The 19,775-nt window shown below is 40.6% G+C and overlaps 2 protein-coding genes across 3 annotated transcripts; one reads left to right on the forward strand and one right to left on the reverse strand.

The window, feature by feature from the left end:
* The first annotated feature begins 1,539 nt into the window (after window positions 1-1,539).
* On the forward strand, window positions 1,540-11,036 carry LOC117750654 (collagen alpha-2(VI) chain-like). Of its 2 annotated transcripts, none has more exons than XM_034561930.1 (28): window positions 1,540-1,732; window positions 2,942-3,094; window positions 3,976-4,586; window positions 4,669-4,689; window positions 4,793-4,858; window positions 4,946-4,999; window positions 5,108-5,152; window positions 5,254-5,280; window positions 5,372-5,398; window positions 5,512-5,556; window positions 5,651-5,704; window positions 5,947-6,009; window positions 6,171-6,233; window positions 6,323-6,376; window positions 6,471-6,506; window positions 6,602-6,664; window positions 7,143-7,205; window positions 7,490-7,552; window positions 7,682-7,744; window positions 7,819-7,869; window positions 7,947-8,045; window positions 8,305-8,367; window positions 8,455-8,490; window positions 8,590-8,635; window positions 8,713-8,865; window positions 9,527-9,979; window positions 10,075-10,113; window positions 10,198-11,036. In XM_034561930.1, exons 2-28 carry the CDS (start codon window positions 2,947-2,949, stop codon window positions 10,797-10,799), a joined length of 3,108 nt encoding a protein of 1,035 aa, XP_034417821.1. In that variant the 5' UTR covers window positions 1,540-1,732; window positions 2,942-2,946; the 3' UTR covers window positions 10,800-11,036. The 2 variants fall into 2 exon arrangements, with proteins under 2 accessions (XP_034417821.1, XP_034417822.1); XM_034561931.1 differs by having other exon boundaries at window positions 1,624-1,732; window positions 2,942-3,085; window positions 10,198-11,028.
* xrcc5 (X-ray repair complementing defective repair in Chinese hamster cells 5) lies at window positions 10,928-18,556 on the reverse strand. Its single transcript, XM_034561932.1, has 22 exons — window positions 18,453-18,556; window positions 18,270-18,340; window positions 17,839-17,952; window positions 17,564-17,747; window positions 16,846-16,894; window positions 16,586-16,708; window positions 15,905-16,084; window positions 15,633-15,747; window positions 14,713-14,851; window positions 14,516-14,628; window positions 14,322-14,384; window positions 14,112-14,249; window positions 13,823-13,913; window positions 13,539-13,669; window positions 13,136-13,332; window positions 12,849-12,936; window positions 12,623-12,692; window positions 12,402-12,511; window positions 12,031-12,127; window positions 11,778-11,845; window positions 11,596-11,670; window positions 10,928-11,432 (listed from the first exon to the last, which is right to left on the reverse strand). The coding sequence occupies exons 2-22, from the start codon at window positions 18,282-18,284 to the stop codon at window positions 11,418-11,420; spliced, it is 2,175 nt and encodes a 724-aa protein (XP_034417823.1). The 5' UTR covers window positions 18,285-18,340; window positions 18,453-18,556; the 3' UTR covers window positions 10,928-11,417.
* Window positions 18,557-19,775: the final 1,219 nt, after the last annotated feature.

The following is a 19,775-nucleotide window of genomic DNA, read 5'->3' on the forward strand; positions in this document are numbered from 1 at the left end:
TGGATTCCAGTGCAGAAATGTGACAAATGTCGATCTAGAGTGACGGTAAAGTCTCGTGAATTCCAAAATGGCTTTTCTGACAGGTGGCATTGGAAAAGTTTGACCTGTATCTGATTTAGGACCACATACGAAAGCTGTTCACAGTGCAATGTGAACGCAGCCTATGAGGCCGGGCTGTAGGCTCATTTAGCAATAAACTGAATTCCGGATTGACCTATCATTATTTATTAATTTAAGATCAGCGACTGAATGTGCATGCCCAAAGCCGTCAGCAAAGGCAATGAATGGCCAATGGCACAACGTTGAACCTGTGTGGGACTGAATGCCTGTTGTCACCTGCTATTTGATTGACTCGTAACCAAATACTGCAGTTATTTGATAGAAGTATATTAAGGAGATATACTGCGGTCACCATGTAACGTGTGGATTATCTTCTGCAGAGTAAATATGAAATGGACTTTGAAGTCAAATGTGATGTTGTTATAAACCAAACCTCTGGTAAAAAGAAAAAGAAACAGATGTAAAGTAGATTGGTTGTCCAAGGACAAAATGTATTGGAAGTACACATTACAACAAATTGGTTCATTTTCTGGTTTTGTAACTGTCAAAAGTAATTGTTGCCCCACAATTAAAAGAGTGTTAATAATGAATGTAAACAGTAATGTTACACAAGACCACATTTACAAGAAAATTCCACAGGGAACTTTTGAGCAAAACTATTTATTAAATACTTCAGTATAACTCCTTCATTCAAATTATAAGTACAATACAGAAGAATGCACAGCAAAATGTAGGCTCTGTGAGTATTATTTAGTTTAGTTTGTTCTATTTCACATGAATGGATATTGATACATTAATGTGTAAATATGTTTCCCCTGTTTTAGGTAGTTCAAATGATGTTAACTAGGGCACAACATGTGAATACTGAAGAAGTCCATGAAAACTACACTCAGAGTAAACATACTTGTACTGTATGGATACAATGTGTACAATTTCCCACAACCTAAGGAGATGTATTTATATAGCTTATTTTATTTCACAAACGGCCCAAAACCCAAACAGAAAAACACTGTAACCTGCAAGCGGTTTGACATATTTGTGTAAACTGATTAAAATAAGCTGATGGAATTGTTTTCTTTTCATTGACCGATCGATTAATCAAATCCTTCTTTCATAAAGTATAATTTCTGGATAGTTGAAGCGGTTCAATTCCAACATGACATCTCTGGTGCAGTATAAACAGACCGGGAGCCTGCAGCTCTCTCCATGTAAGGATATGCAGCAGTGGGGTTGAAGTGTTTGTAAAGCTGCTATTTGGAGAGAATCAGTCTGTGACTCACATTTATTCTGTCAAATCGAGCAGATAAATAGATGACTAGAGCATCTTGTGTTTATTTAAAGCTGTTTTCTTTTTCAGAACTACGGCGACATTTTGGACACTGTGCTGCCTCTCTTGAATCCAGCTGCTCTGTCAAACAGCAGCCGATGGTCTAAACATCATCTCGCCAATGAAATTCCTCTCCGCGAGCGTGAGAGCGCGCGCACCGGGCGCGCTCGTGCGTCAATTGGAGATTAAAACTTTCCGTCTTCTTGATTTCGAGCTGACCCTGGGCCAGTCGACTGATATGGGAACTCTGATTGAGAAGATTATCTATAGTTTACATTCTTTGAAAACTGGATCAATTTCCCGGTAGTTTCTTGTCGCATCTTCAGAGCTTTGTCCGTACAGTCGGTGAGTACACTTTTATTTAACTTGTATAAAGGTTGAGTGAGCCGTAAAATTAGTCTTCTGCTTACTTTACTTAACAGCTGAGCGTGTTTTTGGTAGAAAACTAATTAAAGAGAGATACATTAAGGGGTCACTGACGTTGTTATAAGTGAAAGTCAAATTATTAGCAGCAATGTTCTCATCATAAGTAAAAGTATCCAGAATGGCCACCGTCAGAGTTTTATATTATTATATAATATACTGTAGCATTGGACCACAATAACTGATGCATTAATATATAAGCAGCAGTAGTGGAAAGTGACATACATTTACTCAAGTACTGTATTTAAATCCAATTTTGATTTACTTGACTATTTAAATCTTATGATACTTTATATTTCTCCTCCACTACATTTCAGAGGGAAATAGTGTACTTCTACTTCACTACATTTTTGTTAATAAGATTATTATCCATTAATTCAAAGTTTAATGCATGGCTTTTTACACTCTGGTGTCGCTATTACATTTTAATGGTAGCTGGTCCAGTGGAGCTAGTGTGATACTTTATATAGTAACTTTATATAGTAATGTGTAGTTTAATCAATATAACATTAAAAAAAATATAACATTTGAATGTGTGAAGCATAGCTGTGAAACTAATGTCATAAGCTAAAAAGTATAATACGGTATTTACTGCTGGGTTGTAGTAAAAGTATAAAGCACCAGTAAAAGGAAATACTCAAGATAACCTCAAAGTAGTACATCAGTAAATGACATTCTAGCAACAGCACAGCTGCCTGGCTTCGATTTCACTCGATAAAATAGTATCCCTCTGTTGTGCTCTTAGTAAAAGTTACACATAAAGTGAACCGCTGTCCAATCAGCCCCCACCAAACAGGCCCTCTTTAAACAAAATGTTATCTCGATCTTTTTTATGTTTTATCATGAATGCCAGGAAATAGTTTGTAAACCCCCAAAGTCGATGACTGTTTCATGGGATGCAACCAAAGAAATGTCCATTTTAGCCCCACATTTAAATATTATCCTTCTTTTTAACACAGTGCGGTTATTCACAGTGTTTAAAACAACGATAAACATTCCTAAACTCTGTGAAGATGCCTTCTGTGAAGACTCACTTGTTTGACAGGCTATTTCCTGCATTTAAAAGGGAGCGTTGGAGTGAAAAGTAAGCCTCAAACAACTGCCCTCTCTACTCTGTCTGTCTTTTTGCAGGAAAAATGGCGATGATTTCAGGGTTCATCTTTCTGTGCATGCTCCAAGCTGCAATCCCTCAAGGTCTGCCCTATCGTGGGCCCAGACCAATACCTGGAGGAGATCCAGATCCAACTGCACCTCCACTCCCGCCCAGACCTAAAGGTTGTAAGAGTGAGTTCTATCCAATTATATTGAGATCAGTCTATATGATCATGTCTTGTGTTTTTTAATCAAATCATTTAGGCCTTTTCATGTATTCAATGGTGAAATAAGTCTTCTTTTAAAGATTTAAGTATTGCAACGACATACAGTAAACTTAGAACTACAGTTGATAACAAATAAAAATAACTATTCTTTTCACATTTGCTCCAACACTACTATGCTGACAGTAGTACACAAGACTGATAATCTGTGTAAAAAAAACAAGATTCCTCTGCCTTCTTTTATTGCTCCTTATGGCTTTTGCGCCCAACAAAAAACAACCAATCAGAGCAGAGAAGTCTCTAACCTAGCTGTCAATTAATGCTTGTGAACTCAAATATTAATCAAGATGCTGTTGCTGACAACAAACTGGCATGAGATGTGCACGGCACACAACGGGAGGGCTCTATCATTGGCACCCTTCTACTGAGCACCAGTGATATTGGTGAGAAGAGGAGCCTGCGAAGAGCTAAGGGGATATTAATAAAAGACAAAACCCACCCCTGCCACAACCTGTTCACCCTGCTGCCCTCTGGAAAGAGAAAGTATCAGCTGCCAAACCACCAGACTTCAAAACAGCTTCTTTCCTCTGGCTGTGAGACTCCTTAATTCATCCTCTACCATCCATATAAAATATAATATATATATTTTTTTGTTTTCTTTCCTTTGTAGCAAATTGAGACTACAATCAACATGTAGTTGGTCAACCATGTTGTACAATGACAAATAAAAACCTGAGAATTTACTCAATACTTGAGTAAATGTACCAGTTACTTTTTACCACTGTATATGTTACATTTGTAACAACGCAGTAAAGATGTTAACACCTCCGTCAATGTTCTCTCCTCCAGCCGGGATAATTGACTGTCCCATCAAGCTGTTTTTCACCCTTGACACCTCTGAGACCATCGCCTTACAGGAGTCTCCACCTGGGAGCATGGTGAAAAAAGTTATGGAGTTCACCAAGATCTTTGCCCAGAGGCTGTCTGATGTGGAGTACAGGGGCCAGATCCAGATCTCCTGGTCTATAGGAGGCCTGAACTTCTCGGAGTCGCAACACGTCTTCAGTCCGTTCACAACCAAGGAGAACTTCATCAGGAACCTCAATGGGATTGTATATGAAGGCAAAGGCACCCACACCGACTGCGCCCTTAAAGAAATGACTCACCACATGACCCACCACTTCTCAGGGACGAAGGCCGTCCTCTTCTCTGTGGTCATCACTGACGGGCATGTGACAGCAGATCCATGTGGAGGGATAAAGGCAATGGCAGAGAGGGCCCGGGACAAAGGGATCCACATCTTCTCAGTGGCAGCGTCTCGGAGCATTGATGAATTAGGAATGAGGGAGATAGCCAGCTCTCTCCCTGGAGTGTACCGTGATGACTACATAGTTGTGGACATCGTTGAAGGGAAACCGGAAATAAAGACCGATTCCATCGATCGTATCATAAAAATTATGGTGATGCTTATATTCTAATTCAGATTTAACTTACAGTGTCATTATGAGGCACTTTTCACTTATTGTTGTTTTTCCCTTGCAGAAACATCAAGCCTATTTACAGGTAAGGAGACATTAACAATTACTATATCTATGTTATTTGATCAGACATGTTTTCATGTGTTGCTACAATTAATAAGATTGTGTTGTCATGTTTGATCATGTAGTGCTTTGAATACAAATGCTTGGAGACTCCTGGGATCCCCGGACCAATAGGGGCCCGAGGTTCAAAAGTGAGTAGCAAAAAACAAATTTAAAAACATGCTTAGTATGCATATTTCTGCTTGTACGAAATTATTTTTTGTATTTATTATTTCTAGGGTATGAAAGGAGGCAGAGGTAACACTGGGCCAAAAGGAGAAATGGGTCAACAGGTAGGTCGAAGATATCAACGTTATTCCACTTTGAAATTCTGTAAAAAGAAAACTAAAAAGAACAATATTGTATCGTTTTAATGCTGAGTATGATTTATTATATTACAGGGTGATCCTGGCATTGAAGGTCCAATCGGACATCCCGGTCCGAAGGTTTGCTGAGGCCCACTGGTTGATGATCTTGTGTGCTACACATTCATAGTTAACTAATGTGTCATTCTTTATCTCAGTAACGTGTGCTTCTGTGCTCATAGGGAGAGATTGGCTTGAACGGTGACAAGGTGAGAGAAATCTATCCCCCCCGTTTTTCTGTTCCATCTGTCAAATGTAATGACATTCTGTTAAATCGATGGCTATTCTTTATCTCATCAGGGTGAACTCGGATCAGGTGGAGTAAAGGTAAATAAGAGTTTTCATGTTTGCTTGCACGTATTGAATATCCTACGACATCCGACACCGTAAACGTTTGTTTACTGTAATTTTTCTGTCTTCACTGACGTCCGTATAACCAGGGTGTGGCAGGGCTCATTGGCAGGAATGGAACAGACGGTCAAAAGGTGAGTCCTCAAACGACAAAGTGAAATGTACAGCATACAGTGACTCTCAGTCTGTTCAGCACACTGATATGATGTCATTCACTCTAATGTTCAGGGTAAAATCGGCCGAATTGGCGCTCCTGGTTGCAAAGGTGATGCAGGTGACAAGGTAAGTCTAGTGGTCATGTTCAATGTTTGCTTACATGGTGCTCTCAAGTTGCGATTGTTGATATCTTAAATGTTTTGACCGAGGTGAGAGAGTTTATCTCTGGTAAGATCATTTGTGGGTGCAGTGCTATTCTAACCGTCTTATTTCATCATATTTATGAGGTGAAATGAAATGAGCGATAATAAGTATTAGTTTACTGGTTTAATGAACTACTGTATCTTTCTGTCTCATGTCTCTGAAAGGGACTAGATGGTTACCATGGAGATGCTGGTGACACTGGACCACCTGGCGGTAACGGAACAAAAGTCAGTGTCAAATCAAATCTAGGATCTCTCTCTACCCTGTAAATTATTGCCAGATAAAAACAAGCCTGAGAGACTACTATGCTCGTTTCATAATGCTATGAGCCCCGTTATGAGTCAGACGTCTCAAATGTGCAGTAGATAATTTCCTTTTGTTTATTTAGGGAGACCCAGGCCTCACCGGAAGGTCGGGTCCGTCTAGCATTCCTGGTGAACAAGGACCAAAGGTAAACCTTCAATAAAACACAACAGGAAACATTGTTTGAAAATGAAGATTATCCTTTGCTGAAAAACAAAATAAAAACTCTCTCATTAGGGTGAAGGAGGAAATCCTGGAAATCCAGGTCCACCGGGACAAAAGGGCCCTCTGGTACAGAACAACATTTATTTTCATCATAATTACTTCTGCTATATATTTCTGTTAGCGAGTTATAAAGCTGACTCAATTCGCTTAACTCTTGCAGGGGGGTCCTGGCCAACCTGGACAAAAAGGCGAAGAGGTATCTCAAAAACACTTTTATTTAAAAGAATTGTTATAATTTCGAGAAATATTGCCATAGTTTGTTATAAAGTATCATTAAATAAACATTAACAGGGAAGGAGAGGAGACTCTGGAACAAAGGGAGGACAAGGTCCTGATGGGCTAAAAGGAGGGAAGGTAAGTTCGGCGCTCAAAAGAAACTTTTTGAAGAGCAACTTGGCAAAGCTGCAGAAAATACAGTTCTACAGAAATATGACTCAACGTAATGTAATGTGCTTTAAAAATAACACGCAGATATAACATGAGATAATAACATGATGGGAAAGAGAGCTGGTGCTAAGAAATCTGAGAGCCAAATAACGACTTATTGTGAAACGCTAACAAATTGCAGTGGAATTTAACAGCATGACAGAGATGAGTCCCATGAGTTTCAAATCCCTCTGCAGGGATTTAATCTTGCAGAGAAAGATCACAAACACTTCCTGGCCCGGCCTAATTCAGCTAAGTGTTGCTATTGGGCATTTCGGAATCAGATTATCTGGATATTTACGCCCATATTCTACTGAAAATAATTATTGCCTTGCTGTTATGTTTTGTATACATTTGTTGATGACTAATGGCGTAATGCAAATCCTGACACTCATTTATTTTCTAGGGAGAACATGGGCCAGAGGGAGGCAGAGGCCGGCCTGGAGAAGATGGACTCAAGGGCGCAAAGGTGAGGGGATCATGCTGTGGGGGGATTTTGGCAGAGGGATGACTCAGCAGTTTCCTAAGATTCACCTTCATGTACTGGGTCCGCTGCCAAGATAGCCCGAGCTGAGCTTGTTATTGTAAACAACATCTTCCAGGGAAATTGGACTGCAAAATAATGCTGTTTTCTTTTAGTTGTTCAGCACTGTGCATTGTCAAATTCCCATCAGCCTGGATAGGTCTGTGTATGTGGGCTGGAGTGAAGGTCGTGTCCAGTAATGATGTTTTCCCTCGTACTTTCTCTTCCAGGGAGACCAAGGATTACCGGGCCCGAGGGCTCAGCCCGGAGAAACAGGGAGCCCTGGTGAAAATGTGTGTCGTTAATAACATCCTAAAACTGCTCATTGTCTGCGTGTGTTTTAAGTATATTCTTCACAAAATATTTGTGTGAAATGCACTGTTGATGATGAAACTTTTGTTGAGTTATTTCTGTGGTTGCAGGGCAGCATGGGAAATTCTGGGGATCCTGGACCGAGAGGAGACTCTGGGCCACCTGGACCAAAAGTGGGTAAAAAATGTCTGTCAATCACTTTCATCATGTAAAATGCTCCAACATTCTTTCTTTTTTTCTAATAAAGGGTGACAATGGAAGACCAGGATTCAACTATACTGGACCGAGGGGATCCACTGTAGGAGTTTCTGTTTACCTCACAAAATTCCTGCATATGTTGCATACTTGAATCTAAAGTAACTCTGCTCTTCCCAGGGGGACAGAGGTGATCCAGGTAGACTAGGACCCAGGGGGGGCAGAGGTGAATGTGGTGCCAAAGGAGAAGCCGGGGATAACGGAACACCAGGAGAGCCTGTAAGTTAAATAACAAAATGTTTAGGGTTTTAGTCAGAACAACCTGTGTTTTGACGAGTGATTGATGTTCACGATGCATGTGAAGAGAATGGTGTTTTGTTCAGTAATTCATAGCTCTAGTCGTTCTTAAGAAAAACCACCCACTACCACATGTTCTGGTAGTCTTCTACAGGAACCCAGATGCAGCCATCAATAAAGAAATGATTGAGAACGCAACTTTATGCTGAACAACTTCCACTGAAAAATGTTTTCTGTGCAGGGAGTTCAGGGTCTGCTTGGTGAGCCAGGAGCGAGAGGACCCAGAGGAGATCCTGGATCTGATGTAAGCAACAGCTCAACCACTCAGATAATGACTTGCCCATGCGTGCACATTTGAGATCCAATTACATTTCTCTCTTTGTGCGTGCAGGGGGACGCAGGACCAGTGGGCGATCCTGGGCTCAATGTGAGTCAACTTCATAAAGCAGTACAGTCTTGAAAATACTATATAGCAACTACAAGTCCTTGGTTGTATTACTTCTAACATGCACACCTGTCACTGCAGGACTGTGATGTCATGACTTACATCAGGGAGACGTGTGGTTGTTGTGGTAAATATTACCGATCAAACAGCTTCATCGGTCAGTGTCTTTCTACATACTGATCCAGTTCTTGTTCTTTGTCTCAGACTGTGAGAAGCGCTGTGGAGCTCTGGACATTGTATTTGTAATTGATAGCTCAGAGAGTGTTGGGCTGACAAACTTCACCCTGGAAAAGAACTTTGTTATCAACACCATCAACCGGTTGGGATCTATGGCCAGCGACCCTGCGTCATCAACCGGTACAGTCAAAACACAGCAAATCTTTTCGCAGACACAGTTTCAAGTGACGAGAAGTAGAGGTTGCCATAAGAGATTAACCATTTCCAAAGAGTGAATCACTTAATCCACGACAGTTAAGAGCCAACACATGTAGACAGGACCCCACTCATTAATCCTGTAACTGTACAGTAACAACAGATTTTCAGCATTGCATATTTTCAGCCACCTGGAGTGTTACCAGTTCATATTTCAACATCCTACTGTAAACAGTTTCTCATTCAAACTAATGTAAACATTAAGTCAAAACATCAGCAATGTTTTGGTTTTAATGTTTCAGTTAATTGCTGAAAACACATTTCTGAATAAGGTTTTTACTTTATCTTTCAACAAATCCAATGTAAAGACCAATACCAACAAATCATTTATGATAGGAATATTTTCCGTGCAGCCCAAGCACGATATAACTTATTTGTCACCTGCATGTCTAAAAACAATGAAAAACACATAAATGATCCATGGACACACACTGCATCTTACTGCCATTTCAAAAGACTCACAACAGCATCATGTTTGTATTAATACGTGACTCGTCTTTTTCTTGGGTTAAAGCATTCGTAAAGTATTGAGTCATAGAGTAAGGCCAGCCTCATCTGCACCACTTGACATGTCTAACTCTTCCAGGCACAAGAGTCGGAGTTGTTCAATTCAGTCACAACGGGACCTTTGAGGCCATTCGTCTCGACGACCCAAAAGTCAACTCCATGTCTGCCTTTAAAACAGCAGTGAAGAAGCTCCAGTGGATAGCCGGGGGCACCTTCACACCCTCAGCTCTCAAGTTTGCCTACGATAACCTCATCAGGGACGGCAAGAGAGCCCAAGCCAAAGTATCCGTGGTGGTGATAACAGACGGTCGCTTTGACCCACGTGACGATGAGGAGTTGCTCAATTACCTTTGCGACAACGATGTGGTGGTGAATGCCATCGGGATTGGTGATATGTTTCAAAAGGAACAGGATGACGAGATCCTGGTGTCGATCGCGTGCAAAAAGAAGGAGCGCGTCAGTGGGATGAAGCGTTACGTTGACTTGGTGGCCGAGGACTTCATAGAGAAGATGCAGACTGTTCTCTGTCCTGGTGAGCCTGTACCAGCAGTACACACACAGCAGGAGGACCATACATGTCCTTCTGAAACAGTTTGCTAACTTATGTCTATTCAATGTCCCTTCCAGATCCTGTGGTTGTGTGCCCTGATCTCCCCTGTAAACGTGGTAGGTGTTGTCCACGGCTAGGTCATTTGTTGAATAGTATAATGGAGTGCTGCTCAGTGATTGATTTGGTTCCCTTCATTACAGAGCCGGATGTAGCTGCATGTTCCCAGCGGCCGGTGGATTTGGTATTTCTGCTCGATGGCTCGGAGCGCCTTGGGATGGAGAATTTCCGGCACGTCAGTGAATTTGTGCAGAAGGTGGCAGACAGACTGGGACTGGCCAACAGCAAGACTGATCGTATGCGAGCCCGCTTGGCGTTAGTTGAATTTGGCAACGAGACAGAGAACCACATGGCTTTTCCTCTCACACACGACCCCGCCGTCATCGCCAAGGGCATCGCACACTTGACATATCACGATTCTTCTTCAAGCATAGGGCCTGCTATCGTATACACCATCGACAACATCTTAGGTAAAGGAAATGTTCGCAAGACGAGACGCAACGCAGAGGTTTCATTTGTTTTCATCACAGACGGCATCACTGACAGCAACAACCTGGACGAGGCCGTGAGTGCCATGCGTGGCGCACAGGTCGTTTCCACGGTGATAGCCACAAGAAGTGACGTTGACGAAAAAATCCTAATGAAGCTGGCCATGGATGACAAGGACGCCATCTTCAAAGGAAAAGACTTCTCTGATATGTCCATGTCCAGTTTGTTCGACCGTTTTATCAAGTGGGTATGTTAAAGAAAGGCCGCATGGATGTGGACATCACACTGTTGTTCATCTAGCATTTTAAACATCAGATACTGGTTTACTAAGATTCTACTTTACACTGTACAAGTTGCAAATGACACCACGGCATTGTGCTTTACTACATTTGTCAGGAAACTGTATTTATTTACAATGTTTTGTTATACAAATCAAAGTACAAGTCGAGCATTAAGCTTTAAGATAATAAACCTGCAGTTTCTTGAACATGGCAGAGATGTCTTGTGTAAAATGACAAAGGATTTTTCATTCAAAAACATAAATCTTAAGATTTAAAGCACTCACTTCCAACATTACTGAAAATTCCCAACGAATGAGAACAGGATAATTTTTTTAATCATTTGGACATTTAAGACAAAACACATCTAAAGCCCTAAACAAAGTCTTTCATGCAGTACTGGTATACACTTAAGCTAAATCAAACATTGGTCTATGCAGTATGTATGCAGTTACTCAGTGTTAGGTGTGTCATGGGTCCGAAAGTGGGAGGCAGAACAATGGACGGCTGGAATAATTTGGTCTGGTCGAGCTGAATGATTGCATTCTTCTTGTTTCTCTGCATGTCCACTGCAGACGCTCCCCTTACTTCCACTGTTACATCATGTCCAGCTGCATAGGAAGAGAGTCAAATAAAGTTGTAAGACTGGAGCGTTTATATGAAAGGTCTCAATAGGCCATCCTAAAAATACAGGAAATGGTCTAACTACAAGTTTTGGCAACTACAGTTAAATATTTTAAAGCTGAAGGTCGGAAAAAAAGAAATCCCACTTGCCAAGTCATCAACATCTCCAGTATCTTCAGCTGGTGGTGCAGCCGCCTCCTTTTTCTTCTCCTCAGTAACCAGAAACTGAGTACAAAATATGCTTCAGTCAGTAGAAGTACATTCTAAAGATCACCTTCATTTCCAATATCTGTTTCCTGAACAGCTCACAGTGGTTTAAAAGGGGGCGTCACCTGATCAGCATCGGTTTTGGATACAGTGCTTCCTTTAACCTCGTCCTTGCTGATCAGAGTTACAGCATCTGTCAATCAAACAGAAAGAAATACATTTAAAATGGCCTTCTAGCAAACTTGTGATTCAGACACATTTTCAGCTCCCACTTTTGCATTATTTACTTAATTTTTGCACCCAGAAAATGATGTGAAAATTCTCATCTCAAGGGAAAAATGATTTTGAGAAATCCTGCAGTAAAGAAGCTTATCATACCTTGAACAAGCAGGTCCCAGAAGACCTCCAGCCCTCTGTTTGGGATGCTTGTTTTCAGAGACTGAAGGTAGCCATTGTACAGATTGGCATCCCCCAGCTGAATGACAAACAATATGAAACATTCAAAATCCGTTTATGAGTCTCCTAAAAGCTAACTCCTATGTACAGACACATACGCATATACTCACACAAAAACTGGCCTTGGTTCAAGTCGCAAAAAATTAAACAGACTCATTTTAATCCTCTCAAATTGACTCATAATCTCCATTGCAAAACCAAAACCAAGCATTCCGATGTGACAGAATTCTGCAACAGAAACCCCCACATCATCATGCATTTGTCTAAATGAAAGATAGTGAATGTTTATTTACCTTAACAGACTGCTCTCTAAAAGCCTGGATACAGGTGATGCTTTTCATGAAGTACGCTGTGTTCTTGTTGCTAAGCAACTGCTCTAGCCTGCGAGTCAGTTGCTGGCAGACTGGGAAGGACACGGGGGTCACCACAACCAAACAAAGAGAAACACAATTTACAAGGGCTGAACATGAGTCATGATGTTTTACAATACAAATAGAAAAACTGTGCATCTCACCCTCTCCGAATGGAAGACTCTTCTTCTTGATCAGAGTCCTGAAGTCTCTGGCTGGATCCACGCTTCCCACCTGGACAAGAGTTTAAAATGAGTGAGAAATTAGGTAAAATGGAAGAGTAGGCCTGTTACAACAAGTGGCAAAGTACTTTATTTGGAATAGCTGACTTTTATAGAAAGTGGTTCTCTCTTTAGGACTTTTATGTAATCCATCTCCCCTGATTCTCACCGAAGTAACAGAGCCTTCGGCAATGTCAGCCAGGTTATAATCTTCCTCTTCGTCTCCTTTCGCCATCTTGGCATCTGGCTCACCAGAGCTGTGAATGGCAAAGAGGTCACTTACCAACAAATGTTTTATAAATCAGTAAAAGGTCCGTACTGACATTTATTAAACACTAATGTAAGATTATATATATTTTTTTAACTAATCTTCTACATGAACATTTTGGATACTACGTGACTAACAATCCTGTCTGTAATGTTCAAAGACCAACCACCACACTTAGTCAAACTTACTCTTTGCCAAAAATCTGTGCACTTGTCTTCAGCTTCTTTTTCTTCTCCACTTCTGTGAGAGGAAACTTCCTCTTCACCTCCTCGAGTGGACCCTGGCAACGTTCAGCAATGACATCAGGGCACTCAAGAGCAGCCTTCAGCCATGGCTCCATGGGGGGTAGAGGGGTAGAGGGGCTCACTGCCCGATGATGCAGACACTGAAAGAAAGGTTGGCTGAGACAGATAGTGACTGAGGAAGAAGCAATCCTGGTTGAACATGAACAGCCTCGAGCTGGTAAAGCTCCAGTCAGATAGATTAAAAAATGACAGCCCTGTCGCCTTAAAAACTTTACTATCTGCCTCAACTCAGAGTAAGTAAGTAAGTAATATAAGTACTGTATCTCTCAAATACAAACTGCAGTACCTGGAAGTGCCTCTGAAAGGCAGGGTTGGGAATGTGGTGGACCTTGAACATGTCCTTTTGGTCTCCATTATCATCTTCTTCTAACAACATCATGGAGTCAATGAGAGAGTCCACAGCAGACAGCTGAGTGTCTAGAGGAACCACATAACACACACAAGTCCAGTCCTGCATCTCTTAGTGAGCTCTTTTCATTGATGTTTCTCTTTAAATGATACACACAGTGTAGGTGACATTAGTTCAGAACTTGTGCCGCATATTAACTGCAAATGTTTGGTGTTTTGTACCCGACGGAGTGAACTTTTTGTTGTTTTCAAGAGAAGGAAATGTAAACTGCCTGAGGTCTTCCATGAAGGGCAGCTGGACGTAGATCAGACACTATTGAGAGGGAGAGACAGATCATTAACTATGTGCTACTTGACACAAATACAGTTAAAAAGGTCCAGTGTGTCGGATTTACGGCGATCTAATAGCAGAAATGGAACATATATTTAATCTGTCTACACAGATGCCGCTAATTCATACACACTGGCCGTTTAATAAACTTTAACAGTATGTTTAGTAGTCTGATCTCACCTCATGGTCCTTCTTGATGCAGGGGAAGGCTGCTCCCACCTGAGGGTTGCTACGCCGGTCATAGGCGTAACGTACAATGGCCACCATGTTGAGTTCATCTAACGCTCGGATGAGAGCGGACAGCGCAACTCCTGCATGCTGCTCAGAGAGAGAAACAGGTCAGTATCAACGCGTAGTCACCAGCAATGTGGCGGGTCTCTCCATTCTCACCTCATCATCCTTGCCAGAAAACACCTTGATGACTTGAGTCCCCATGAACTGATGGCGACGTACCTGCAGGCAGACGGGATAAAGAAACAGTCGGTGAATAAAGTAACCAGCAAAGTCTAAAAAGGTTCAGGTTTACTTGATCTGAGATTTGTTTTAGATCACAGGCACATCACACCAGCATAGAAATATAATACCGTGTGCTGTTTGGCGAAGCCAAGGACAGCAAAGCATTTCCCATCGTGCTTGTATTTCATCTGTTCTTGATCTACTTTGGAGAAGGGAACAATATCACTTCCATAACGAAAACCTGTGGACAAAAGATATTTGTAATAGAGTGTTATTGAGTGATAATTACAACATTAAGTAATCTAATCTCATACAATTTGTTCACCTTGGATGGTATCATCCTTCTCCACCTCTGTCTCATTGTCATCATCCAGACAATAGACAGTCTCCCTCTTCACGTCATCTTTCTTGTTGGATTGGGCATCAACTGTAGTCCACGATTTCTTAAGTTTCTCTTCTGTCACCTGGAAGCAGAGAATAAAGTCACACTCTGCGTGTGCGTGTGAGTTTCTCTGTGCTTTGTATATTAAGCCAGTCTGGAGGCGCATGCGTGAGTCCTTGTGTTTGCCCCACTGGCTACCTAACCACGGCCGCTCTGCACTGCACTCAGAAAGCACTGATAACATCGAGCCAACACACGGCTCCTCTGCGGAAGCGTAGGCGGGTTTAATATTGGGCTTGTTCGAGATGAACTGCACCTCGATTGGAAAGTGGATTTGGGTGAGAAAAGCTGCAGTCATGTCAGACAGCTTTCAGCAGCTTTCAAAGAATACACAGGAAGTTACAGAAATAGTTACAAACTATGCAACCTGTAGGTTACTTGTAGTAGACTACGTTCAGATGCATTTATATTTCTTTGTAAATGTGTGTGTGTGTGTGGTATTGTATTTTGTCTTATTCTATTTAGGTCTAGCTTGAAAAGCACTTTGTAATTAAGTCTTATTGTTACTATAATCCACACAGGGTGTTCGTGAACAGATTAAAAACTTCATTGGTTGACATTTATAACCTACAGAAAATTAGGATTTCCTCGAAAACACGGAGCCTGGCTCTAAAAACTGCAGCCTCCTCAATCTCGTGAGGTTATCGTCGCCTTTGTGTGCATAATGTCAGAGCAAATATATCTATATCATATGCAACAGACCTTTTTTCAGATGTGATGGAACTCAACATTCTTTCATTTAATGTAGCTTTGTAATATGCATGTAGTGTATGTTCATCCACTGTACTTCACAGTACACTTACTGCTTTGTATCCAACAATACGGATGGGCAGACAGCTGCCGATGGTCAGCTGACAGGGCCAGGCCATGGGTCTCCTCTCGATACGCTTGAACATGCACAGCTGCTCAATTGCATTCCTACAGTGGGAGTGAAGCACAGGGAAAGCAAAGTCATCATTCAATAACAGTTTTAATTACTTTTAGTGTGTATTAATTACTGTTAAGTGTAAAAAGTGCCATGTGATTCAGAGAGGAACACACATGTGAAGAAAGAAATTAGATATGAGAAATAAACCTGAAGGAGTAAATTTCATCCAGGCCGTTCTCCTCATCGAGGTTTAGCATGATGTGTTTCACTATGTCGACGCTGCTCTTCTGTTCCTCGGACAGACCTTTGCCCATGCCCGGGTGACCTGGGCTTCCTCTGTCCGCATCTCGTCCACTCTCTTCATCATCCTCCACAGGGAAAGGCAAGCTGAGATTGGTTTGGTGGAAGGAAGCATACATAGGAATGAGTAAATGCCATGAAACTCGACTCAAAGTACTTTAGAAGAGACCTATTTAACATTGTAGGTTTGATCAGAATCAGAATGCCTGTTTTATCCAGAGTGACTTCTAATAACTGTACAGTTAGTATTCGGTAAATCAAGAACAAGAGTGTGTGTTTGTATACCAATTAAAAAAAGATGTGCGTAGCATGCCAAGTTTCATCTGAAATAAAATATTTCCCACCAATAGCCTGATTTTGATGGATCAGAGTGGCTGTTCTGGATCTTTTAGTCATGCTGTCTTTCACAGCTCTGCTATAATTTATATTCTAATAATAATGAAATGGCTGCCATTTATTAAAAGAAGTACTGACGCACACAAATGCATTACTAATATCATTATTCTATAACTTTACTAGAAATATTTGTGGAGCTTCTGAATCATATTTGCTATAAAATGACAGATAGTGGATGTGTTTGACGCTTACAAAAACTGCAGGGTGATGCCAGCTTGTTTCAGGTTTTCAATGATAACGTCTATCTGCTCTGAGCTGGCCCGAGTGTTGAGGTCAGTCAGGAGGGAAATGTTGAGACGATCACACTTCTTCCCCCTAAAAAGAAACCCCAAACACAATGTCATATCATTGGAATAATCCCCTCAGCAAAATAACATGAAAGTGCATGGACATTAGTTTGTTTGTTTCTGTTATTCGTGAGAATCATGTGTGCGATCCAGGCGGCTCCTTACTTTGTTTCTGTCTGCAGGAGATCCATGCACACAACAAGAGCATCCAGCCCTGTTAAACAGGAGTTAAGGAGGAAACTGATTCTCGCACACCATCGAGGACAATGGGGCTAAACAAACAGGATCTGTACATGAATAAAGTCAAAGTGTGTATTCTTTACCTCACAACTCACACAGAATTGTCTGCTTTATTGTATTATTTTGCAAATATTTGATTTAAACTTTACTAAAGAGTAAAACATTGTTGGTTATAGCTCCACAAACAAAAAAAGTAGCTCTGATTGGTGTGACATAGCCAGAGTGAATTGCCGATATTGAGATTAGATAACTTTGTCCTGAAGATCTGCGTGTTTGATACTTTTTTTCCTTTGGTAATCCATGTTGTTACTTTCTAGTATATCTGATATCACTGTAATTACTGAAGAGCTACCTGTGGTATTACTGTCATATAACAACTGAATGTGAAAGGAAAGCCCTTCAAATTGCATAGCCTGAGGGGTTCTGTGAATGTATATCAAAATATCAATAACATGTAGTCATATAATAATTTTTTTGAGAAATAAATTAAGAAATTGTTAATGTATAAAATAACATACCATGATTGTCTGTTTTGGCCAAATATGCCACTGTAACATCTTTAGTAAATGCGGCATTTATACACCTATACCTGCAATGTTAACTAAAAAAAACTGTATTTAAAAAAAAGTTAGCATAAGGATACAATCAGCCTGATGACTCTCTGGATGGACCTGATGCTCTATTTCCTCAAGAAGCTCGAAATCCGGGATCATAAGGTTACGATGCACAGTGATGTTCTGGTACTGGCCGTCCTGGTCCAGTGAGTTCTTGGTGGAGTCTGTGCCAAACAGAACTAAAGCCAGTTCGTCCTTGGTCTCTGCAAAAACCTGTCAAAGGGCATTTTTTTAGTGTTGTATCAAAGATTACAGAGATCCTAAAAGGTGATTTGTTTTTTGTCAATGTGTGGTAGAAGTTTACCTGGCGCTGGACAAACTTCTGGATGACTTTTTTCGCAAGTTCAAAAGGAGGTTCTTCCCCCGGGGCAGAGTTGGACATGGAGAACCCAACATCCATACACAACACCGACGCTGACTACAAAAAACAAACAATACAAGTAGTTAAGTCTTTTACATGTTTTTAAAAATGCATAATTGAGGGCACCGATATGTTCTCATATTGTTAAAAACAATACAGATGTGTAATGTTCCGTATACATTCAATGGGGGACAATCAATCGGTCTTAACATGTCTCAACATGTCGCCAACGTGTAACGTCTGAAGCTCAATGACGGAGAACAATTGGTTTCCAACGTCTCGTAACTGCACAGCAAACACAGCAAACACACGCTTATAAACTGGACACAAGAGTCGGTACGTTCTTTATGAAATATGAAAGAAAGTCAACTTACTTTGGCACCTGCCATCTTCTTTTTTCCTTCTTTCAAACTCTGCGTTACTCTATTATGGCTCCGACGAGAAACTGTAACCGACAGAAACAAGGATGTCGTTCCGGTTTCCAGTGGTTTCCAATTTTACAGAGCACCGCCACATGATCTGTTACTGTTGGCCGCTCACCATAAATTAGTGTATACCTGTTTAACGAAACATACCAGACCTGTATCAGTCTGTGATTATGTCAGTTGCGGTGTTTTTGAGCTTGAGAGGAGTCAATGAAATGCAATGTAATGATGAGATGTAGGTCAAACGCCCTCCAGCGCTTCATACGGCACTGTGCACACAAGGAAATGATGGGTGTACGTAGTACGAGTCGACTGGTGGCTAATTTCATGGCTGTGGCCAGGATTTCAGAAATATTTAGGTCAAATGCTATGATAAATAAATAAATAAACACATAATAAATAAATACAAGTAATACAATGAATGTATTAATATACATACAAACTCAAATAATAACTCCTTAAATACTCAATCGTCTCAAAGCACCCTCTCCCAACCAAATGTAACATATTTAATAACTGGCTTGTTCATTTTCTATTATCTATCTATCTTATTTATTTGTATTACAAATTTGATTTCTCTACATATGGGTATGAATACAACCTTCTCCAAACGTAATACTACACAAAAGAAAGAATACTAAAACTTCCAGAAAGAAATACAGAGGACACAATACAGTTGCCATGGCCCTGTCTCATTTTCAAAGTTTTCTCCTATTAAAATGTTTCCAAATTACTAGTAAAATAGGCCAGTACAAGTTTGTAAAAAATTATTGACCCTGGCCGTGCTTGTGTCTATACTGTTTTGGGGCATTTGGATTTCCTTCAGTAAGCATCTCAGTGTAACACCAGGGTGCCAATAATCAGTTCGGAGAGCCATCTGTATCTGTTTGCATCATGAACGGATGTATGCTTTTCTAAAACATTAACCTACTGTTTGTTTCCCCCACAATTTAAATAAAAAATGTTCACAGTTGTGATGTAATGACATAACGCTTTATTTATTTGTGTAATTTTTTACTTTGCATCGTGTTTCACAACATGTAATTTTGTAATACAGACTCAATCCAAAACCACTGATCCACATCTCTTCCTCTATGAAAACAAAATTGAATTCCATCCAGTCAGGTCTAATCATAAACATCAGAATGAGCACATGTTTAATCTGATCCACCCAAACCAGCCCTATCAGCTATGCATTTCAACCATTGCATAATAGCTGTTTGCAATACATTTACTTCAAAATGCAGTAAAATACAGACTATAACTATTTCAGGAAGTGTACGAGACTTAAATATTAAAAAAATAATTTAAATCAACGTTAAAAAAAATGACTGTGTGTAAATGTAACAGGAACTCACAGGTGGAAAATTACAGTGAACTTGCTCATGTGTGAAACAAGATTGTGAGAACAGAACAAGTACTGTGAGATCACAAACATCTGTGTTGATGTTTGTG

This window comes from Cyclopterus lumpus, chromosome 21, assembly GCF_009769545.1.
Source record: "Cyclopterus lumpus isolate fCycLum1 chromosome 21, fCycLum1.pri, whole genome shotgun sequence".
Lineage (NCBI taxonomy): Eukaryota > Metazoa > Chordata > Actinopteri > Perciformes > Cyclopteridae > Cyclopterus > Cyclopterus lumpus.